The sequence below is a fragment of the Styela clava genome, chromosome 14, assembly GCF_964204865.1.
Source record: "Styela clava chromosome 14, kaStyClav1.hap1.2, whole genome shotgun sequence".
NCBI classification, from domain to species: Eukaryota; Metazoa; Chordata; class Ascidiacea; order Stolidobranchia; family Styelidae; genus Styela; species Styela clava.
The window spans coordinates 10,901,513-10,926,893 of NC_135263.1; the positions used below are offsets into that span (position 1 = coordinate 10,901,513).

Below are 25,381 nucleotides of genomic sequence, written 5' to 3' on the forward strand. Positions count from 1 at the left end.
ACAACCATGGGGTCTGAGTAACTGAGGTGTCCGCGCGGCTGCTAAAACGTTCATTGGTACGTCACATTTTGCATCTCGCTGATTAGCTAATGTTACGGAAGTAAACAAAGAAGTTAACATTTGTATGACGAAGACAATCTTTGGAATGAACTTCAATGACTACTTTCAACTGGCGAAGGAAATAATCAAAGTGACTATAATGACTATAGGTACGTTGATAATAAATAAAGCACAACTGGTGTCAGCAAAACGATGTAATTTGCCGCTGTTTCATTCGTTTTACCAACACCGGTTGTTTTTTATTTATTATCAACATGAGTTTACCTGGTGGCAATCATTCATATTTTATGACTATAGTCACTTTGGAAATAATGAACCAATCTATGACATCGGAAAGTCCAGTATTATCCGGGTGTAATTAAACAACGATTGAATTTATTTTCCGTTTAGGTTGCATAATGATTTCGATATAAATCAATTACATATTCAGAATAGACAGTGACTATAAAATAAGCAGTTGGACTCTTTCCACCCCCAATGACCCGAGGCGAAAATGTGAACTTTTGACCCGGCGATCACGAGTTGTCTGGTCACAGATTAGTGAACACCGAATATAGCTTGAAAATTTTACGTTTTCTTCGAGGTTTGTTCGGCAAATTTCTTTGTAAACCTGCATTTGGTTTAAAACAAACTATGGACCAATAAAATTAACTACCGTACATTACTGTGAGGACGTTAGAAAGCCAGATATGGATCCGGGAGAGCCCCACAATGTTCCAGTTGGATCTTACAGCAAGACTTATGCATCTGACGATGACGGGGATGCAAGTGCGGCAGGCAGTGAGAAACCGAGAATTTTATTAATGGGCTTGCAACGAAGTGGGAAATCTTCAATCCAAAAGGTTTGTATAGTTCAAAACAACTCAGCAAATCAAGTTATTGTGTTTCAGCGTTTTCTTTTTTCATAAATACAGAAATAATTTAGCTCAAGTTCAAAGACTCTCCCAAAATTTTCTTTGACAATAGACGAGTCTAGTCTTTTCGCTGAGATGACTCGAGTCACATAGTAAAGTCCTCAACACCATCAAAATGAATTTTTCTCTAATCTGAACAGCAGTGTTGACGAATTGTTTCAAGTCTCACCATACTTTCATGTCTACTCTAAGTTAGAACAGTAGAAAAGAATAAATCACTATCAGTACGGCACAGTTATCCATTTAAAGAATATTCCCCACAATAAAATAAATCAATTATAACAGTGAGTGCAAGCCCCTCCGTTACGAGACAGTCTGGGCCTCCATACCGGTAAACTTACACTAAAGGGAAGCTCAATCTAAAAACGACACCATAGGATTCTCGGAGGAAAAATTTGCGGTAGCATTCGAAAGTTTTGAGCAGAAAAACGCATTTTTGGTCATATGACGGCCAACACACTTCACAATTGATTTAAATTATTACCGCAACAAGCATGGCTCATAATGAAGCATCTGCCTTTGTGCCAAATGCCCTTGTTCCAGAGACATTGTGTTATTAATAAACCAACTGTCAATACATCTTGAATCAGAGAACCGTGCCCTACTCAATATATACGTTTCATCCTTTCTGTGATCACATCTCTCAATAATCTTCTCTCTATGTTGAGGCTGACCGCCTCTACCTTCTAAATATTATAGTACTGTTATATTCAATATTTAGTTTACTCTATTTCATATGCAGGTAGTTTTTCATAAAGTTGCACCAAATGAAACTCTCTTTTTGGAAACTACACCGAAAATATTTCGAGATGACGTTTCAAATGATTCGTTTATCAACTTTCAAATTTGGGATATTCCTGGACAAATCGACTATTTTGATCCTGCATTCGATCTGAAAATGATATTCGGAATGGCTGGAGCTTTAATTTTTGTTATAGATGCGCAGGTATTATACGTTTTCAATTTTTTGACAGTCAAATATTTTTGCTTTGCTATTCATAGAAAATATTTACAACAAATATTTATTGTCATAAATAAATTTTTCAACTATCAGTAAATTGCTGTTGAAATTATATTTTGTTTCCTTGTTTTAACACATAATAAAAAAATAAAAAATAAATTATAGTTCTGAAGTGAATGATTTAATATCAGTAATAGATTGATAACTGTACTTTGAACAGTGCATGAAATTATGCTGAATAAGATTTCTTATAGAAAAAAAATATTAAGCATATTTTACAATGCAATTAAACAGTTTCATTGATATATTCAATGTCAGCGAATAATATAAATATTTATATCTAATATAAATACATATATTGATATTGTTAGATCAAGATTTCTATATTAGTCTCATTTTCCTACTTCAGCGTTACCTACTTGTCTTAAAGATTATACAATAACAATAGATTTTTAGTTTATTTTTTGAAGATGTATAAGATTTAATTTTAATATTTGTTTTCGATGTTTGTTTTTCTGCATCTTTGTATCAAAATTTTTGCTTTGTTTTGAGAAAAATCATATACCCAAAACTGTATTTTTCTGAAATAATATTTATCACAATATGGATTTTCAGACTATGGTTAAGATAAAAATTTTGTTATTATATATATTCAAGATGTTGATTATTCATTTTTTAGGATGACTATATGGATGCTCTTGTATGTTTACACAAAACTGTTACTCGTGCTTTCAAGGTAGTAAACACAATTTTCTTATTGCTTTGATGATTGTTTTATTGTTCAAATCCCTTGTCAATTATTTACATTTCAAATGCTAGATGTGGCATGATGATGCAAAATTCCCCGCATTGTAAAATGTAAACAGATCCTGATCTTAATTGTTTTATAAATTGGCAGTTAATCATGTTTTTTTTGATATCACAAATTTTGATTTATATTTCAGTCAAAAGGTTTGGTTAGTATTGGTAATTTGGAGGGTCTCCTTGTCAATCAAATTAGACTGGGTTTTCTGAACATGTTTATATAATGTTTATACTAATGGTACATTTCCTTCGCTATTTAATATCCCTACTTTATAATATAATGGGGGTTTACTCTTTATTTATTTGACCCCAAAAAAATTTATGGATCTTTTTGCTAAATTTTTTTTATATTTATTGGAAGAAAATCACTTTTCTCTGCAACCAATGGACTAATTTGATTCAAAATTTTGGGTTGGCTACCTCTCCCGAAGGGAGACGTCACACGGCTATTATGGCTAGGCTATTAATATTTTTATCATCAAATTCCCTATGATTCCTAAAATCTTATATTTTCAGTAATGGGAGCTGTTGTATGACTATATATATATCTTGGTTTGGTAAAGTTTCCTTGTTTTGGCAGTGCAATCCAAATATAAAATTTGAAGTATTCATCCATAAAGTTGATGGATTGTCTGATGATCAGAAGATGGATACACAACGTGAAATTCATCAACGTGCCAACGAAGATTTACATGAAGCGGCAATAGAAAGGCTTCATTTAAGGTATTAGAGCGACTTTGAATTGGTCTTATCTGTTGTATACCGTAGTACTTTTAACCGGGCCTATATTAGTTTGGTCTAACTTGAAGTTTGAAGATTGTAAACCACAGCCTTTTGTAGAGATATGACTCTAAAATACTGTGTGGTTGTCTGGACAAGCGATATGTATAAAAATACTTGCAACGCTATCTCTAAATTTTGGGAGAGATTAAAATTTTATCCTTTTCCTTTGTCATGTAAGAATAAGTATTAAAAAACAATTTTTTACTTATTCAATTTAAATTTTTTTTCAAATAAATTCTTCTAATAGTTCATACTTTTGTTTAAAATACTTTCACAATTCGATGTATATAATAACTATTTACAGCTTCTATTTGACGTCAATTTACGATCACTCCATATTCGAAGCGTTCAGTAAGGTTGTTCAGAAATTAATTCCTCAGCTTCCGACTCTAGAAAATCTACTCAATGTATTTATATCGGTATGTAGTTTCATTTATTTTTGAGTGATAATAATGTAAATATAGGTACTCTCGTGGTATGTGTACCTGGTTAGGGTTAGGCCTTAATTTTATTCCGATTTTTCTTATTTTAGTTCTATTACGAGTTCAGGACTGTTTGTGTTAGCCGAGTTAATAATTCAATATGTAAAGCCCTGCCCATATGTAAAGTAGGCGAACAAAATTAGTTACCTCCATATTGGTACACATACTTCTGAAGCGCCTAAATGTAATTAACATGTTATGACATGGCATTGCTTTTAATTGAAAGTAAATTGTGGGTGGATTCAGGATCTTGATAGAAGAAAAGAAATATATGAAACACTTCTACTGGCACCGAAGTAATTTTTTATTGCATATATCAGACTAGTGGTTATCAACCTTTTGGTGTAGCGGAACCCCAATCAAACATCCCAGAGGCCCGAGGAATCCCTGTGCAATCGTTTAATTGTCTGAATTGCATAAACTTTAAATATATAAAAGCGAAGCTTATACTGGCAAAATAGGTGTAAAAATATATAAATGAAACATCTTTCCTTCTATTTTCATTCCAAACAAATTTTTATTTCAGTTTAATGCGACAAAATAAAATTAATTTTTATCAAACTTGCTTATATGAAATATACCATGGTAGACGATGGATTGTTTTTATTAATCTTCCTTTAATTAACCTTTAATCTTCCAGAACTCTGGCATAGAAAAATCATTCCTATTTGATGTTGTCAGCAAGATTTATATTGCAACAGACAGTTCACCCGTGGACATGCAATCTTACGAGTTATGTTGTGAAATGATTGATGTTATGATAGATATGAGTTGCATCTATGGGTGAGTTTATTAGGACATGTATCAAGTTATTGGAATATTCTTCTTTTTTAAGATGATATTCAGTGATTCTGCCAATACTGCCTCTGAAGAACTTTTTATCTGACAGGGTGGTCTCAAACTTTTATCTCCAATTTGTATCATTAACATATTCATGCTTACATTCCAAACGGGTTCCAATGCTGACACTATGTTGGAAATCATTAATTTCCCGACTACAGTCTCAAAAAATATCTGACTTTGACTCCAGCTATCGTCTCTGAGATGTCGAAGTCTTATTTTGATCATCTTTGATAATTGCGAACCCTTTTTTATTTTCAATTACAATTTTTTTTCTGTTTTGACTTTGACCATTAAGTCTAGAATTCCTGTTTACAACTTCGACTTCGAAACTAATTAAAAAAGTCGAACTTCTATTATGTCTCAATCACTTGAAAATCATAATAAATCAATATATTTTGTTTGAAAAACCTAAAATGATCTCCATCAATTGTATGTGACAAATTGTATTCTCCACATTTGCGCTATTGACTCACACATGTAATATAACCTCAACCTGTTTTGCTTTGTCACAGACGCGAAGAAAGTGAATGTGCATGTAAGATGGATTCAGCGTGTATTATTAGATTGAATAATTCAACTGTTCTCTACTTACAAGAAGTCACAAGATTCTTAGTTCTCGTTTCAATTCTAAGAGAGGAATCTTTCAAAAAAAGAGGTAGGATCATCATGATAGGAATGTCAAAATTGAAAATAGCAGAACGATTACAAATTAGGTTCTTCTTAATAAAATTTCTCTTGCTTTGGGTTTTTTATTTGCACAGTGCAAATTTAATTTGGGCAAAAGCATAATAATATGTTTAAAATATGTGTTTTTTCAGAATTCAGTTACTTGAAATGACTGAATATTTGAAAAGAAAGAAAAGCGGAACTTGTTAAAAATGAATATTACAATCTAAATTCTGTTATATATACGTTCTGTTTAGCAGTTGTATAGTTTCAAATTCATTCTATTGACAGCAACTGCATGGCAAGGGAAACAATTAGACGTAAGGTAATAAAAGTTTATAATAATATTTTTGTCTTACTCATCAGGTCTAATCGATTACAACATTCACTGCCTCCAAAATTCAATTCACGAAGTATTCTCGCTGAAAGGCCGCAACGAGACAAATCATTCTATCATGAACAATATTATTCCGAATGAACATGGTGGACATGGAAAACATGTCAGCAACCATGTTGTAAAAACACCAAGCAATAGCGTAAAGTGAAATCTTTATCAACGTTAATATAACAAAAGTCTCCTGCAATAAATCATCTGTTATTTTTATTGAAGATATAGACATGTTCGTCAAAGCATAGACTTCTAATATGATTATTATTAATAGCCCTGCAATGAATTCGGCCCCTATTTTCTTTCGTGGCCTACTTTTGGTGCACAAAAAATACTCGGGCCCATTAACTTACTAATGCAAGGGAAAAACGACAGGAAAAACAAAGAAAATTTTTTTTAAGTGAAGATAGAGACACTTAATGATTAAAATGAGAATTACCACTCTGTCATTGTTACTACAAGTATAAATGATTAATCTATAACTTTGGCAAATTATAATTGGTTTGCGACCCACTTGAAAATGTTACTGTGGCCCAGAAGTGGGCCATTATCCACTGGCTGAGAACCGGTGGTCTAACTTGTGTCACATTCTATTTTTCTCATACAGTTCAAAATGTAATTCTCTACAATGGATTATCTTCACAAAATATGATAACAAGAAGCTTTTTTTATTTTGAATTGTCTTATTTCTGTTTACTATTTATAATATGTTGATGTCAATTCTTTAGCACTGAGTTTAAATAAATTAAGCATGTCTCACTTTAAAAGCAATTTATCAAATCAGGCCAATTTTTATTTTTGTCAATCCATGTTTTAGCCACTGGTAATATTAATTTTCATTTGAATCGATTCACACATTCAAACGAGTTGCTGCAAGAATAGCTAACAAACTCATTACTAAGGCTGGCATTTAGAATCGAATAATAAATTATTTGAATCGGTTCAAACTAAAGTTTTTTTTAATGTAATTCTGACATAAGATTGTTTTTTTCATAGTGAGTTAGTAGTGAAACATGTTTTTTTATTGTGTCTGGCTCTGTATACTGAGTGATGGATGACTCATTACAATAAAAAAGATACATGCCATTATGCATCTTCCAAATATTGAAGATTCGATTTGAATAAGATAATCGATTCGATTATGAAATCATCAGGTATTAGAAAATACCCAGCCCTACATATTGCTCAACTTCTGACATTGGTATAATCTCTTCCCATGACCATATAATTTCTTTAACTCAGACCAAGCTAGTTACATATTTAAAAAGTTGATTTAGAACTTATGATAGGTAGTTCATGTTAATTATTTCAAGAAGTGTATATCACTTTACATCTGTCCATATATAGAAGCTATATATATCAGGTCATATATTAATTAGGTCTTTGTACTGGAATATAGTGTGGCAGATGCACAAGATTTTGTCCACATGGATTTGATATTTCTACTTATTTGAGTCCGGAAACGAAATTTAGAAATCCCTCCAAATGTAAAATGTTTTTGAACATTATGATTTGAATAGTCTGACCTTGTATAATGGAATTCTGCATACCTCTTAATATGATGACATCCTTTAATTTGGGAGTATTTGATATTTTCTGTTCTGGTCTTTAACCAGTTGTACTGAATCCACTCTTTTTATATCCCCATCATTTCTATATATTTTCTAGTTTTCATATTTATATCAGAATTAATAATTACTAGTGTACTGTTACAATTTATGTGTACGAAACAATACATATATATAATGATTTCCACGTACAAATGCTTGATAAGTTATTCTTATTTTGGTGAGTATAATATGAGAGAAGTTCAATGTTTTGTCTGCGCTATTTAAACTAAATACCATTCCTACGGTGTAAAGAAGTTAGCATTTCGATTTGTCTTTTTTTGAAATACAAGTGAAGTGGAATATAAATTATACTAATGGATGACACTATTACATCTTTCTGCACAGGGAAATGTTTTTTTGTCTGGTGGGCCCTCTGAAAGTTTGGCTATCTTATCCAGACTCCATTTATATTACATTTTAACCTTGGATTACGAATTTGAGGGAAAAAAGCTCCATTATAAGCAAAAACATGTGGGCTATGGCACTATACATACCATTGTTATTGCATGATTTTCATTCACTAATATGTATCTTTGACACAAAGATGTATATATGCCTGAGACCAATTTAAAATTGTTTATTTTTTTTTCATATTGCTTACTAGAATAGTCATTTTGTCTCATGTATTGTTTTGTGTACCGATCACCAATGTTATCGATTCTTGCCTAAACTATGGGCTTGATGTCATTTGATCTTTTTGATTGATTTTTTCTTCGTACCATTCAAATAAATATACAAATTTTTCAGTTGTGATTGTTTATTTAATATGGTTCTACATTAAAATGCAGCTGTTTTCAAAATGCGAGTGTCTTGTCGTATTTATTAATTCTCATCGGCCCACGTTTCATACAATATGATAAGACTGCAAAGTGTTTACGTGCACAATAGTGTATCGCATCTTCCTTGTCATAGATTTACTATCCGAGAATATATGTGCCCCGAGTAGAAAACTTGCATCATTATGAAGGTAGCTTCACTCACTTGCTTGTCACTCACTACTCAAAATTACATATCTTCAAATAGCTGATACGTTACAGCCAATTCAAACCTTGGATGATAATTTTATTTTCAAACCGCAATGAAGTGATAACAGATGGAAAAAATGTATTGAAAACTGTAATAGGTTAGGCAAAGAGGTCGGCCTTGCTCTATAATTAACAGATTACAGGCTAGGCAAACAACAGAACTGATTTGTGTTTTTAACTGTTTTTTTTTCTATATTTCCTACATAGCAGCTTATTGAAATTCTGTATTTGTCACAGATTGCTTCACCGACTAGAAGATTTTATAGACTGTGAAAAAGATGAGGGGCCCAGTCCAAACAGATCTAATTAATCATTATTCGAAATACCTACCACTTATATTTTTATGAAATTAATCCGCCAAGTGGGGTTGTTTAACTTGCTACATGTTATGCATCCACAATCAGTTCAATAATTATTAAATGAATCTGTTACAATTAAAGATGGAAGATAACATTACAAATTTCCAAATACATGTTATAGAAACACTAATAAAATAAGAGAGATCTACTTCAACCTGAATGTGTATACTGGAAAGTTAACTGCTTGACAATATACAGAAGAATATTTTGCCAAATAACATTGTTAAAAACTACTAGATCTAAAATTTGATAAAACTGCAATGGATAGAAAAATAGTAATCGATAAAAAAGTAGTAAAAATAGATAAATACAAAGAGTGTATCAGCAAAAAAGATAACAGCAATATTTTGAGCAACACATTTGATATATTCAACACTTTCACAACTTATTGTCATGATGTCTATTCAATAAAACTGCTGAACAACGATACAAGTATACTTTATAAAAAGGTTAAAATGACCGTTCCAATATAATTTGGACTTCATTGAAAAAAACATATACAGGTATCAGGATCAATTATTCTCAGTGAAATATTACCCATATAAAAAAAATCGAATTGCCACATACTTGTATATAAACAAAGAACATGTTACATAAAATGCAGACAAAAAGTCTAAAATATTTAATAGTCTTGTAATAAAGTTTCTTTCTCGATTCTGTAATCAGAATTATTCATATTTTTTTTTTCAATTATTTTATTGTCTGCTATTCTGAATATGGAGTAGAAATACTAAGTATGATGCAGTATGCCCATATCTCAGCATTATTTTTTTTTTAATTTCAAATGATATGGAACTATTATTTATTCTATCCCATTGAGATATAATCTCATTTTGAAAAAATGATAAATGTCTAAAAAATGTTTAATTAGGCCATTCTTGAACCTGAATTTATTTTCTTCTTTTTTACAAATTTCTAGTGAATAATAAAATGAACAAAGATATCATTGATTCCAATTCCATTTGCTTTCCATTTTTGGTGATTTAATTGGACTTGTAAATTCAAGTGAGTGATCACCAACACGTTTAGTACTTGGATCATTTAAGCATTGTTTTCGAGAACTTCTGCGAGAAGTCGATGAAGTTGCCGCTGAATCGTCAACTTGTAGAGATGATGGTGGAATGGTTGGTGATTTTGGCAAGTCAAAACTTGCGGAAAATGACAACGGCTGAATAAAACAAAAATGTCAGCGGTTGATGTCAATTTAGGTAGTTTGGAGCAGTAAAAGTATCACAATATAAAATTTTGGCAGCATCTATATTTTGTTTATGAAATTACAATTAGCTATTAAAGTTCTGATTAATAATGCGTGCAGTTGTAGCTATGCTAGGTCTCTCATCCTGTTACCAGTCAAGATTCAATATGTAAATAGCTACCACAATAAATAATTGAAATGCATTGGTATGGTTTGCCAGTAGGTATCGTCCAATACTGAAACCTTGTCAAACAAAGTTAAAGATAATAACAAAAGTTTTTTAGATAATGATTCGTACACAGATACTGCTTCATTTAAAGTTATTTTCGTTCATATGAACGCTTTATCATTAGTAAGATATGAATCGAATATCATTGGCTACTTGTAACTATAAAAACACCACACCCTATTTTACCTTTCCGGAATTATTTCTCTTTAAAATTGCAATTCTTGATATTGCATCTTTTGTTTTTTGATTTCCATGGTAATGAGCCGATGTATCACTGCTAACACTAATGCTTCGAGCTGAATTTGAAATATACAAGAGTCATGAAACGCACAAGGTACATGAATGACAGCGATTAACATGTTAGACTCAACTGTGTTAGCATCGCAAATTACCAAACCGAAAAGCGTGAATATGAGTCGTAAAAAATGCTAAATTAATCGTTGAAAGAATATATAGGCCTAACTGGCTAAACCCTCACAAAAGAATCTCAAACAATTTTCTCATTCTTCTATTAAATTTCATGTTATTAATTCCCACGATAGTGACCCAAAGCCTCTGACAAAATCCAGTCAGATAAATGTAAATGAAAAGGCTGATAAGTCAATAATCCCTCATCAATAAAATAAAAAGTTACATCAATAGAAAGTGCTTCAAATTTCTGGGGAGACCATCAACAAAAATATTTACCATGGCATGTTGTCTGCTTCCAATTAGTTCCCATGACATCATCAGGTGACACAAGTTGCAGCATCGGACTGGCAGCTCTAAAATCATATGTAGCGTTAATGAATTGATGGATATGAGGCTACAATTTCGAATTAGCAAGTTACAAATTTGTCAATAACATAAAATGTTTTATATATATCCCCACAACTGCGAATTACAATTTCTTCTATGCCGTTTGTACATTGAAACACTGAATCTGCTATTGAAATTGAACAGTGTTCCAAGCATACTCCTGAGACAAGTCAGATGATACTTCTCATAAATTTCAACCAAAACAGAAAAGATAGAGACACCAGATAATGATTTACCTACCTTCCATCTACTACGCATCTGATTGCTTCTTTCTTTGGAGTAACATTTGAATTTCTCTTCTGAGGACTAGGCTGCAATTTTCTCAGTGAGAGAGGACTCGGAGATTTGCTTTGAAAATTTTACACAAAAAAAAACGAATTTATTATTTACATAAACATAAATCTAGCATAATGAGAGAGTCACAGAGTACCTAAAACATCATGTTATTTGAAACCATTTGCAAACAATCCAAAAAATACTAATGTCATGTCCACACATTTGGAGATGTTACTGATTCATGTGGTAAATCAAGCCGACCATATCTATTTGTAGAAGGATGTCCAACAATAGTAGTTCAAGCAACTGCGCTCATATAAGGCCTCCCCCCATTCAAATCCACACATCTTGAGCGATAAACCAAACGACTCTATTATATTGAATATTTACCATTTGACTGGTTGAAACTGCGATAACTCTCCACTATCTTGAGCACCAATTGGATCGATAGGCCGTAATGCTGAGAAGCGTGATCCGCTTAAAAGAAATGTTCGACTTGGTGCTGAACTTGGACGAGTGAAAATATCTCGATCACTTTGAGATAATTTTGTAGTTGTTATTCTTGAACTTCCAGCTTCGATTACCGATGATGAAACTAGTAAATGATAAGCAAAGTACGAATATACATCATTGCATTGGTACAATACACATATTTTAGAATGATCACGATTTATCCTTAAGAGGAAACCTGATAATATTCTAAATCTTCTGGTTCCCAGTCCCAAGTCTGTTAAGTATTTAAAACTTGAGCATAAGTGAGAGACCAATAACTGAAGAAATAAAAAAAATAGTTGCCACTTACCTTCACGTCTTAATGATGGAACTTGCTTCTTGTGAATATTTTGATCAGATTGATAATGTCCACTACTTAATATTGGGTTTGATGACATTTCATTTAATTCATTTGAACCAAATAACAAGTTCTCATCATTTCTCAACACTGATTGTGGTCGAAGAAATCTAAGCTCATCATGACTTCTACTTGAATCTATGAAATATATCCAAAAATAGTTTTAACCTTTGTAACCTATAATTATGTTGTTGTCATTTTAATTATGAACACGTGCTATTTGCCCTGGGCTGTGGATTTGGGAAAAAACTTAAGACTGACACAAAACTTTACTAAAAAGACAACCGGTGCACTTCCAAACCCACGTTGACAAAAAGTTTGATTTTGATTCTAGTTCTCCACTTGATCTTACTTGGGTTTTAGTCAAATACCGCAAATCTGATCATCAGCACCATTGCAAGTGAGAAACTATTGCAACTTGGGAAAGTTAAAGTTGGGATAAATTAGGATCACTTATTATTTATATATATGAGAACAACTTCTGACGGGCCAGGCTGATGTTTGTAAAGGTATTACAGTATTGAATTTTCCATAATTTTCCTGAAAATTAAGCTATAAACCAGTGGTTCCCAACCCTTCATGGCTCGTGACACTCGTTCACAACATCAAAAAATTTAAAAGTCTATTATTGATTTACCACTTTTTATGGTATATAAAAACAAACCAAGGCCAAAAGTCGAAGGGGTTTAATATACAACCAATTACCGTACTTCGAATTCGCAGAGCACCAAACACCAAAGTATTTATGTTGTTAATTTTATTACGATCATACAATTCATGAATAAGAAAGTGAAAACGCCCTGTATCAGCTATGAATGAAACTACAAAAATGGGAACAAGAACAGGAAATTTTTTTCTGAAGGGAAAAGTATGCAAATCGAATCTCATTATAATTAATTTGACGCATATAGCATTGAGGCCCTCCGGCTGGGATCCACTGATGGAAATATCTGCCTCCTCTCAACACTGTTTATCATATTTTTACTTCAAAATAAACGATAATTTTCTCATTTAAAGCAATAAGGCTAAGAGTATGCTCCACCAATCATCAATATCCAGCTCAATGCAACATCACTATTTTTACCTCGTTCATGTTCAACGGATTGAATGCTATCTTCATTATGCAACATCATCATAATTTCATCACCACAGCTGCTTCCAGTGTTTTCTTCCAAAAGCTTTAAGTCAAACGTTTCACCTCTGCTTCCTGAAAAGCAAGCAAAAGACACAATATGAGGTATGGTTTTCTTACATTAAATAGAAAATATGACAGAGTGAATCACAATTATTCTTAATAGATCATGATGGGTTATATTGAAATATTGACAACCAAATTCTATTTTGAAACAAGTATTGCTCCTTAATGGATGTCATAACAAGTTGATGATCTTTTTTCTGGCAAGTGCATAAATGTAAATATGATTCGATGGCTTGTCCTGATTCCGACACAACTATAAAAGTGGTTTAGGTAAATCTATGAATTCAAGTTCACCGAAAAATCGATTTTTCAGCCAAAAGCAACTAACACTCCGCTAAGTAATAATGCCAAGCTATTGATGTTGCTTAACACATCACCGATCAAGTTAGCATTCTCGGCCTCTATGAACAATATAAAAATGAATTGGGAATTACTAATATACCTGTCAGCATATTGTCATCAAAAGTTAATTTTCTGCTGAATGAATGGATTTGTCCTGGTGCTGGTGAGCTTGATGATCTTGTGATAGGATGAAGCAAGTTATCCTAAAACAGCAAAGCATGATGAATAAATTGGGATTTACGAGGAAAATAGGGATGACGAGTCAGAGTCAAATCCTTCATGTTGGGAGTTGAAAATTCAGACTTCTAATCATGATAACACAAGTTAAAAATTCCAAAAAAGGGCTCCCAACAGACAATTAAAGAATGCCTGCATATGGCAAATTTTTTGCTGTGAAATACGTTTTTCTCAGAGTTCGGAGCCGGAGTCAAAATTTTCTCATTCACATGAAGCAGAGGACAAGATTAATAGTCAAAATACTTGTTAACAAGGAATCAATTTTTAAATGGCTCGGAATTCGAAGTCTGGTATACATTTTTCAATTTCACACCCCTGATAGAATCTCAATTCACCTGAATTTGTTCAAGTTTCTCTTTGTAATCAGGACTCTCCACAGGTGGCATTGTATGTGCAGTAAAACTTCTGACTCTAGAATCGTGTTCTCTAATGGGCAGATGTTGTTGTTGTTGTTGAATTTCTTGTGAAGTATTTTCAGGTATTGAAGGTAAGTTTTCAATTTGCACTTTAGTTATATTTGTCTCCTCTGAAATAATTGATTGCATATTCTGCGGAGTTCCAAGATTCAATCTACTGAATTTCGTCGATGGTGTAAAAGGACTTTTGGTGTTTTCCAGTTGGCTGAGAAATAAACTTTGATCGACAGAATTTTCATTCAACGTTACATTAAAAGCTTGAGAAACTAAATCATCTGGCAAGATGTTTTCAATTGTGTATGTGTCAGCTGAATCCGTAACATCTGTCCCAGTAGGTGGACACTGAAAATCACTTATATTCAGATCAGTACCAGTATAATCATGTCCAGACAAATACACAAAACTAGGGTCTATGGTACTATCTGTAGGTTTGTTTCCAATATCTTTTAATGTAACCACTTCGGTCTCTGATTGTTGTTTGCCTTGAAATGCACTGCAGGAACAAGTCCTTAATTTCTCTTGCAAACTTTCTGTGAATGTGTCACTCTTTTCCAATGCCTTGTTTAATTGTGCTATCTGTTTCTCATAAGTTTCTATCCTTGATTCAAGTGTGGCCACAGTTAGACGTCCAAACCTAAACAAGCGTGAATATTTAATTGAATATGCTTTAAATAATGTACATATGAATCAATAATAGTAGTCAATGACTAGAAAAAACCCCAATTGGAAATAGTGCTAATAGTTGAAAATATTGACTCCCTCACTTGATAATGATAAACCTAAAATTCCAACTTCAAAAACTTTGAAATTGAAACCAGATTCTGATAAGTTTGTAAATATTATTTAGACATTGCCACACGTATAAATGCACAAGAATAAATGCATGAATATACTCACTTCATTGGAGATCTCGTTAGAAGCTCTTCTTTCACTGATGTATTTTGTCTCTTGAGATCATCATAATCTTTAACAAGCTTTTCATTTGTCTGTGAACAGTTTAGTATTGAAAGTTTTGGAAAGACGATACTATCCACATATGAAATAGCAAATACTAATTACACATAAATTTATTTATTTGGTGTCTGATGAAAACCTTACAATTTCATGTAAATATATTCGAATATCAGATCTATGATAAAATTAGCCGAAATTGAAAACTTGGAACATTGAATATTACTGAATCTTGAATATATTTACTGTAAATGTCCTATACATTTATTCTGTTCAGCAATGATACAAATTTTCGCAACCAAGTTTTAACTATCTACATTTTTTACTATTTAACCTTTCTTAATTGTATGTTTTCTTCTTTCATATGCTCAAAAGTTTTGGTTGCTTCCTGTAGATTTTTTGCCATTTCAAGCATAGAATCTAAATCTTGCATGTTTCCACATCTCGAACATTTCTTCTTCGTCTTGATATTGACACCGGCTGAATTTTTTTGTTCTTCTTCTGATAATTTTGTTCTCAGGTCATCATTAGAATGTTTGAGACAAGCAACCTCTCTTTGAAGTTCACTTATTTCATCCTTTCAAATTAGAAAATGTCAGTATCTAATACCTTGCAAGTTGCCACAAGAAGATAAAATATGCCAGGTACAAAAAAGAAAAATACAGAGGAAAAATGATTGGGAAGCATTTCAGACAAGTAAGAATGATATGAAATATTAAATAAAAGTCTTGGAAGTTTGATCTAGAAGAGGCAGATCTTAGGTAAGGCAGAAGGTCATGTGAGGTCAATCACCCCAATACGCATGGCTGTTGAAACCTTAGCACAATTAAAGAAAAGTGTACTAAACGCACAGTGGAGAGTTACAGCGAAACAACTAAAACAATCTAAAATCTTTCATTGGCCGATTTCAACGGCAATTCAATGTAACACAGTAACACAATGTTGATTATTTTACTGTGTGTCACTATAAAACCAAACTTTTACCATTTACAAGACCCTTAGTGAATAACAAAAGCAGAGTATAACATATTATCATCATTTCTATTGTATTTAATTTTAGCATCTAACATTCATTGGACATTAAACCCCCAAAAAATTTAATTTTCAGATATGATTGGTATTTTATAAAATAGGAAGAGTATAGGACTAACAAACATACCCTGGGGTATGCCACAAATAAAACAATAACTAAATAAAAATCTGTTGTTTTGACTTATACAATGCAGACACATAGACTCATAGGTAAACATAGTGAAGAAAGTAGCCTTGGAAACTTTGAGAGATTCTCAACTAGGAAAAAAAATAACCTTATATCAATAAGTCACAGACTGATCAACCAATTGTTGGATTGTGACTTAAGCCAAACCTTAAGGCAAATCTCTCAAATTTTCCAACAATATTTTATCGAGCATGTATTACTATCATGCCTTGCATGATGCTTCTTCTGCTATATCGTGAATTAGACGAGGTGTGTGCAACCTGGGGCCAGATACAAATAAATGGATGAAACTGCAGGCCGCAAATTTATTCAACATTGGCTTTCTATTAATTGCAGGCACAAAAAAAGTTTCTTTTGTAATTATCTTATGGCATTATTAGGGGACCTTGCAGAAATGAGAGATGTATAAATTTCTGAAGAAAACTGCTATTCAAATTTATTGTTACACCAACTTCAAGCGAATTCAGTGAAATATTTGCGGCTGTTTTCTTTTCCCAATCACATTTTTTCAAATTTGCTTTAATGGAAATGGGTTGCACACCCCTGGATTATATAAATAAGCTAAATTAATCACAAAAGTTTACTGATAATATTTATCCTGTCTGTCAAAATTATGTCTCAAGTAAGTGCATTCACCTTTGCGAACTCTTCAAATTTCATTTACTATATGAAATGCCAGATTTAAAAAAAATAAAAGATACTGTCTTTCACTCACTTTGTTTTGATTTCAATGAATTTATTTTGCAAAAAAATTCCCTTTCTCTATGTAAAGTTCCAAGTAATCGAGCCAAAAAATTAAATACTATTTTGAAAATGTTCAATAATTTCTAAGACTTTCAAACATGTTCATTTTCATAGCAAGCTTAGAATTACAATTAGTGTTCAATGTCCATGTCCAAGATTTCCCTACCAGTGGGAAATACCAGAAAAATCACACGCTAGTGCTTTTCTTATTTGCATCGAGCCTAAGATATTACTGAGAATATGATGTCAATCAGCAAGGTGCGATAAAAATTGAAAACAAGAGAGCTACGCCCAAATATATGGACACGTCTGTTCGCAGTACAGTACGATTTACCGTACCATCAGATCACAGTCTACAAATATATTCACACCAAGCGAAGCAGTACAGTAGGACAAAAATAGCGTCCGATGTCCGGAGAATGTTTAATGACGTCATAGCAAACAAAAACAAATCTCACAGAGCTAATAGAAATATTTAAAATGAATAAAAGTAATAGCCTTTTGGGGAAAAATTTTATCTTCAATCACTGAAAATTTCAAAGCAATTGGTCCAGTATTCGAAGAGAAAAGCGTTTTTTTAATATTTCCACTAGGTGTGTTATTATTTGTCAAACAACAAGAACAACATAATATTGAAACGATCGTTACGTCCACTACGTGTCCAATAACAGAAAAGTTACGAGACTGAATTGAACAAAATATTCATGCTTTTGTATCAAATATAACATCAATAATTTCTTTCAAGTTAATCAAAATTATGGTACATAGTTTATATGTGTATGTGGATCAATTTCTAGCTTATGGTATGACTGACAAAGGTGCAATTTTAAATATTTGCTGTAACATAAAGTTTTGTATATATGAAAGTGACTGGGTCTGAATGAAGTGAGTTTATCTGTCTAAAACTGTACAGAGTTGCAGTCAAATGGTTCACAGTGTTTATACCTTTGGGCCTGCGACAGACTTGTATATCTATTTCCCTGCTATTCAATTGTCATATTATGAAAGCAAAATTAATATGTGTTAGTGACCACAATCATCGGTTAGCGTCGTGTATGTAAGAATGTTATAAAGTTGAAAATAATCATATAGGATCAACACAAGTGAAGCTGCGAGATTGCATAACATTCATTTAATAGCATCAATCAATGTTGGATCACAATACATAACCTGAAATAAAATAACTTAAAATCAAGTCTCAGGTACCTCATAGTCTCTGAAAAGCAATTCCATCCGTGCTCGTCTCATATGCTTGGTAGTTCTTGGTGATCTGATTTCTTGACTCTGTGACTGGGGAACTCCGCCTGAAAAAATTTAAAAAAATTATAAAATGAATATAATATAACCAACAAGAAAAATAACAAAAAATCAGAGGCCTATAGGAGCGGCAAATGCTCCACTGAAATAAGACTTGTTATCAACATTTTTATGAAAAAATGTAATAATAATACTACCGATTCCAATGTTCTTACCAATAATTTTTCGAATTGGACTCTGTGGAGTTATATCTACTCTGCATGTTGGACATTGTTTGTTTCTCTCCAACCAAACTTCCATACACAAACTGCAGAAAACATGTTGGTTTGGACATGTCACTGGTTCTTTAACCTAAAAACGTGAAGCAGGTTGGTTTTTACATACTGACGATATTCCTCTAAATATGAGGCCAGGTATTCAACTGAGGGTAAATTCGACTTGCATTGGGGAAAACAATCAAGACGATACATAACCAAATGTAGCTGATAACCATATACAGACATAGTAGATTACAATGTTATTGGCAACATCCTATGTCGTATATTAGATGTCATTAAATTATCTTTTTACAAAGACCATTTAATACCCTTGTCATGCTTGTGTAACTTTTTTATATTTCACATACAAGACGAAAGGAATAGACGGACTACACAATTCGGGCAGTAAGTTTTTCTTTTAAAATTTGTCAAGGGATAAACGAGAGAACAAAGGTTGAGAATCCTTCTTGATATAAGGGCTTGATTCTCACAGATCGCATTATTTTTATACCAGCTGCCATGTTCTTTAAGGTTTGGTATCAGCAAATCATGGCTTGGCTGATGTATTATTTATTGATAAAGCAGAGCAATGATGTTATCTTTTTAATGATAAGGTCTCCGGGCATTGGTTTTCATTCAGTCATTAGAAATTGGCATTTGAATTATATTCAAACCATCAATTACTTCAGAATTGTTTTTCTTGCAACTCATCCCAAATAAACTAAAGTGATTAGCAAAGCAGGATCACAATGCTAGAAGCTAATTTCTCTAAAATAGGACCATTATACATGATTTTTATTTAGAAAATCTCAGAAGGTAAATTTGTTAAAAAACGTGGATATCATGAACAATAAAATCACAGATGCGTTTATTAAAAGGAATTGTTGAATATATAGTGTCAAATAGTAAACAAAATGTCCATTAAGTATTATTTTAGTCGATTCTGTACCTTTTCCAAACATATTTGACAAGAAATCGGCAATGTAAAAGAAAGCTTTGTCGACGAAATTTTCCCGCCACCAGACATCTCTCGATCAACGCGATGAATGAACTCTCGTTTACTACGACGCGATGCCATCTGACTTGCGACTGTCAACAAAACGAGAGTTCATGACACTTTAATTATGACGTCATACAAATATCAATAATCGCATATCAATGACATTTCATAACGTATTATATTTTAAAAATATATATGAGTTCAAAATTCATTTTTTACACTTATTAATTACTTCAGGAATGATGAAAATTTTCATATAAATTAAGATTTTATGACAATCCACGCACGGTTTCAATGGTTGAATGATCACGGACTGTTACGTTTACGTTCTGTCAGCTGATTGACGGAGCGCCGGGCTTGAATGTTTACGTTAAGCATTGACGTGGAATTTCGCCCACGTTTTTATCATTTTTTTTATTTATTCAATGTTTTATTGAGTTTACTTGAGTATTTTGCAAAATCTGATGCATTGGTTTAAAACCACTTCAGGACGAAAAGGTGTACCATATCCCTCAGTATCCAGGATTGTGATGTTGCGCGACAAATTACAGCGTAACTGGTTTTTGATTGGAATTGTTGTCGTCATCTCTCTGGCGAAAGCTTATCCAAAATTAGGAGTCAAAGGAGGTAACACTATTATATTATGTAACAATATTATATATTCTGATTTATTTCTATTTTATAAGTTCATGCGCACCGCATGGTACAGTTTCAACATTGCACTGCTTATTACAGTATTACACCTGATTTTTGTGGTTGGCAGATTTAGTCAATATGATTAGAATTCACTTACTCGAAAAAATAATTACTGAATCATGTCTTCATGCTCTCATGTAGTACCGGTAGACTGTGTGGAATAGAATTACATGACTTATGATTGTCACCGGATGGTTTGTGTATCTGCTAGTCATTAAGTAATTCATTGGTGACAGGTAATTTTCAGGTACAATTCCTTTCTTTCTGACTTTTGAGTCAGTTTAGTCCTCGTAAGTACGGTACTTCTCAACCTTTTGACTTCAGTATTCACATTAACGTTTAAAATGAATAATTGGTTAGCTATTTTTATACCGAGTCTCGGTCTCCACAAACATCTAAACCTTGAGTGGGCCTACCAGGCCATGTTTCTCAAATGCCAAATCACCATTAAATTCTATGCTAATTTGAGCCACAAGTCCAGTCATAGCAGATTTTATTACAATCCATAAAGATCACGTTTAGCAGAATATATTTACATTTTTATTATTTTCTAATTGCAGGTCCCCTTCATCCAGAAATTACTGTAAAATATATTGCAGTATCACTGATCTTTTTCAATAGTGGTTTGTCTCTAAAAACTGATGAACTCACAAGTGCTCTGAAACAGGTATTACAGAATTTTGTGTGTAACATATTTACATATTATCATCATTTTAGTACTATCTGTTACATGCTGAGAGTTTGATTTCGTGTTGCTCACAATATAGAGTGATAGCTCAGCCAAGCATACAATTGTAGAATTGAAAGTGCAAAACAAACATTCAGTTCATGGCTTATTCCTGCATTATTGACGGAAAACAGCAACGATTTATGTAGTAATTGAATACTCAATATTTTTCTATTTTAAATTTTTGCAGGTTAGACTTCATTTCTTCATCCAAACCTTCACTTTGTGTTTTATACCGTGCTTGGTCTGGCTGTTTTTGAAGGTTCTATCATTTACAGAGATTAATGAGTGGTTACTAAAAGGGTAAGATTTTTCTAAATATGAAATATACATTCTATGATATAATCAATACTTGTCATTTTACTTGAGTACTTACTTTTACTCTAAATTAGTCTTGGAAGGGAATACAATGATTGTGTTTCAAAATCTCACTTTTGCTACTAAATCTCATTTACAATAAAAACACTCAAAATGTAAAATTGAAGTATTATAAAAAATTGGCTCTCTCCTAGAGTTGAATTACCTAAGTAAAATGTAATGTTTCAACCAGAGATGTCTAAATAGAATTGTTTTGGAAGTATTTTCATATTTTAGTTCTATTTTTTTTTTTGATGAATTTTTTATTTAGATATAATTTAAAAAATATTTTAGCAATTGAAGCCTAACCGTATATCCAAGAAGGCCTTCATATAATTTCTGAAAACTAATCAAATCATATTTTATCATTGTTCCATGGTGAATATATATTGACTCCTATGCTTTCTCTGTCAAATACTACCAAGTTTTAAATATGTATTCCTTGTTTCATATTCGAAAATATTATTTTAAAAATGTATTTGAGATGATCAGTTTTTGCATTCTATCCTTTCCACAACATTTATGCTTTACTTGTTCATCTTGGACTCTGAGTTATTATTTGTAATACTTTCATATTCAGTCTGCAAGTAGTTGGATGCATGCCACCTCCTGTATCATCTGCAGTAATATTAACAAAATCAGTAGGAGGAAATGAAGCAGCTGCAATATTCAACTCTGCCTTTGGAAGTTTTCTTGGTATTGTTGTCACACCTGTGTTGCTGCTCATCTTTGTAAGATAATCTAGCTCGTATTTTTACAATAACAGTATGATATTAATACTAAATAGCATTATTAAAATTCAATTTCAAACTCTGGTTTTTTGACTTTTCGTATATGACAAAAAAATGTGGGTATCAAACTATATTAGAAATTTCGAATTACATTTTGAACTTTCATATGCATTTTACAGATGGGATCATCAACTGCTGTGCCGTTTTTGAATATCTTTGTGACACTATTTATGACTGTTGTGATGCCAATTATAATTGGACAGGTAAGGTTAACCCGTTGTTTATTCATTTCATAATTGATGTCATTTTTATTATTTTAGTTTTTTCCGAACAAAGTTATTCTAATTTACCTTTGCCATAATCTTGATAAATTGTTTACGCATTCATGGTACAATTCCTATAAAATCCAAAATTTTTTTTATGAATATCAAAACTCTGAATACCAATATTGGTAAAATCTGAATTTCATTTTCCTTGTGCTGCATATATCCATTACAGTTAAATCTAGCAGACCAGTGTATTAATATGTCATAAATTACCAATAATGCTATTACCAGTAGGTATTTCAATTAGGATTATACTATAGCATTATTGTTCTTCAACTTTCTTAAGAATGATATTGATAATATTTTTATAGATTGTAAGAAGATTTATCAAGGAATGGTTGGAACGAAGAAAACCACCATTTGGCACAATAGGAAGCTGTACTCTCCTACTTATTATCTACACAACATTTTGTGATACTTTTTCCAATGAAGCTTTAGAAATGGACAAATTCAGTCTTATTTCCATAGCATTCATTGGTAAGTGTATGTTTAATGATAAATTTTTTGTAATTACATGTCTCAATTCGATGCTCAGATCTTTCTTAATTCAAGTTGAATTTTTGGTTTAATTGCCAAGTTTTTGAGTGAATTAAATATATTAGCATATCACTTTATTTTGGACTGTTCTGTGCTCCCTAAAACAATTTTCCTTAGATATGCTCGATTATTGTCTGGTTCTTGACGTTACTCTTAATAACTTCATACTCACTACTGCCCGCTTTCATTGGAACACAATTTTCAAAGTTATCTGGGAACTTTTGCTGTGTGGAATTATTTTTATCTTGACAATTGACAGCATTGAACGTAATTGTATCTCATGCCAATCATTGGTTACCCACATCTCACTCGCAATGCCAAACTTATATTTCCTATTTTATTCAAGTTATCACGCCCTAGCTTTTACCCACCTTGTCTAATAGAATAAAACAAATTAATATTTCTTGTCAAGAAGTTTTTATTATTTTTTTTCAGTGTTGATACTGCAGATGACTTTCTTATCACTGATATTCTTTATAACGACAATAAAAAGACTTAATTTTGCACCAGCAGATACAGTTGCTTGTTTGTTCTGTGCTTCTCACAAATCATTGACTTTAGGTAAGTAAACATACAAGGTAATATCCGACGCAATATTTAAATTATATATCAGTGAATAGATTGTAGCAAAAAAATGACTTTTTTATTCTATGCATCATTTTCTTGTGTCTTTTTTCTAAATGCAAATGTTATTAAAATCCAGTTTTTTGAATTTCTTTGCAGAAGTAAGCGTAATTAAAATGAGACAATCTAGGGCAGGTTTTCCCAAACTAGGGTCAAAACTAAGATTCTCAAATAGGGGTTCGCGGCCCTAAAAGTTTGGGAAACCCTGAATTAGGGGTTTTATACACATTACCTTTTTAAGCTATCTTTTTTCATTAAACTTTGTTGAAGATATTTGTACGAAACATACCTAATGATATATTATGGTGTTTTTTGCTGTTTATTGTTTGCCCTAATGTTTGATGATAAATTAACTTTATTTTAAGGTATACCAATGTTGAAAATTATTTATCATGGAACTGATTTTCTGTCATTACTTAGCATTCCTCTTCTAATTTATCATCCTACACAAATACTCCTCGGTGGTTTACTTGTGCCCACTGTAAAGTCTTGGATGACTAATGCTAAAAAAAGTGCCACCACTGCAGTCCCAGACAAGGTGAATTATTTAATGTTTATTCGAATCAATAGACTTACTATTCAAGTTAACAATCTACTATGAAATTCTTGATGAAAGTTCTTCTCCAAGCTCATTCACTTCTTAGTTATCTTTTGTTATATCAAATCTATTTTAAGTAATTTGATGAAATTTAATTTGAGATGTATCCTTTCCTAGCCAACGTTATGTAATTCTAGAATTTAATTTTGAAAGGTAATCAATAATCAAACTTAGGGTAGAGGATATCTAACGAACCCTTTGACCATCCCATGTTGAAGATTCATGAGATTCATGATAGATTCAAGCAGTTTCTATCAATGTCTAAAAATTCTTCTTTTCGTTGTTTGAATTATTATAATTTCAATTTCAGGTGCAAGAAAGTATATGAAGCGTGAAATTTCGATGCAGTTATTGTGTTTTAACATGTTTTATTTCTTTTATATAGCTTTAATCTTTTTTATTAATTCTGTGCACTTAGCAAATTAATAAACAAGCAATAATTCTATATCTAGATAGCACAATTATTCAGTTTGTTTATGTTAATGTAATCTATTTGAGATTTTATTATTGAATTTATTAGTGTAATTTAAATCTCTCCTTGGGTGTTTTTCACTTTTACAAATGTTGGTGATCTATGCTGAGACTATCACATCACCTTTTCATGCTTTTTATGCTATTATATGGTGGCTATAATAATGCTCTACATTTAGTACTCTTCACACACACACACACACACACAAAAAAAAAAAAACATTATTTGGCAAATGGCTATGAATTTTTGATTTGATTTCTCTTTAAAAAATGTATCCAACACCACCTTCATTACCACTGTACATTGTATCATTGTCTATCAATTACACCTGTACATTTTATTGGCTAAAGCTTTGTGACCAACACTCAACACTCATTCAAACTTCAATTAATGGAGTATGCTATGCGAAGACCTCTTCTAATAAATTTTCTATTCGTCCAATGTTGCGC

The 25,381-nt window shown here is 32.1% G+C and overlaps 3 protein-coding genes across 3 annotated transcripts; 2 read left to right on the forward strand and 1 right to left on the reverse strand.

Moving 5' to 3' along the window:
• The first annotated feature begins 559 nt into the window (after window positions 1–559).
• Window positions 560–8,257, forward strand: LOC120340795 (ras-related GTP-binding protein C-like). The gene is made up of 8 exons (XM_039409162.2): window positions 560–902; window positions 1,717–1,920; window positions 2,615–2,671; window positions 3,320–3,462; window positions 3,827–3,941; window positions 4,645–4,787; window positions 5,360–5,502; window positions 5,880–8,257. Exons 1-8 carry the CDS (start codon window positions 750–752, stop codon window positions 6,056–6,058), a joined length of 1,137 nt encoding a protein of 378 aa, XP_039265096.2. The 5' UTR covers window positions 560–749; the 3' UTR covers window positions 6,059–8,257.
• Window positions 8,258–8,552: 295 nt separating this feature from the next.
• Window positions 8,553–19,948, reverse strand: LOC120340467 (uncharacterized). Its single transcript, XM_039408733.2, has 14 exons — window positions 19,814–19,948; window positions 18,823–18,958; window positions 18,557–18,654; window positions 15,722–15,964; window positions 15,334–15,422; window positions 14,356–15,070; window positions 13,884–13,986; window positions 13,328–13,450; window positions 12,196–12,381; window positions 11,784–11,988; window positions 11,358–11,465; window positions 11,007–11,083; window positions 10,506–10,615; window positions 8,553–10,063 (listed from the first exon to the last, which is right to left on the reverse strand). Exons 1-14 carry the CDS (start codon window positions 19,940–19,942, stop codon window positions 9,839–9,841), a joined length of 2,547 nt encoding a protein of 848 aa, XP_039264667.2. The 5' UTR covers window positions 19,943–19,948; the 3' UTR covers window positions 8,553–9,838.
• Window positions 19,949–20,194: 246 nt separating this feature from the next.
• On the forward strand, window positions 20,195–25,131 carry LOC120340469 (sodium/bile acid cotransporter 7-like). Its single transcript, XM_039408735.2, has 9 exons — window positions 20,195–20,491; window positions 21,121–21,227; window positions 21,478–21,590; window positions 22,225–22,375; window positions 22,555–22,638; window positions 23,013–23,178; window positions 23,674–23,799; window positions 24,228–24,400; window positions 24,771–25,131. Exons 1-9 carry the CDS (start codon window positions 20,329–20,331, stop codon window positions 24,786–24,788), a joined length of 1,101 nt encoding a protein of 366 aa, XP_039264669.2. The 5' UTR covers window positions 20,195–20,328; the 3' UTR covers window positions 24,789–25,131.
• Window positions 25,132–25,381: the final 250 nt, after the last annotated feature.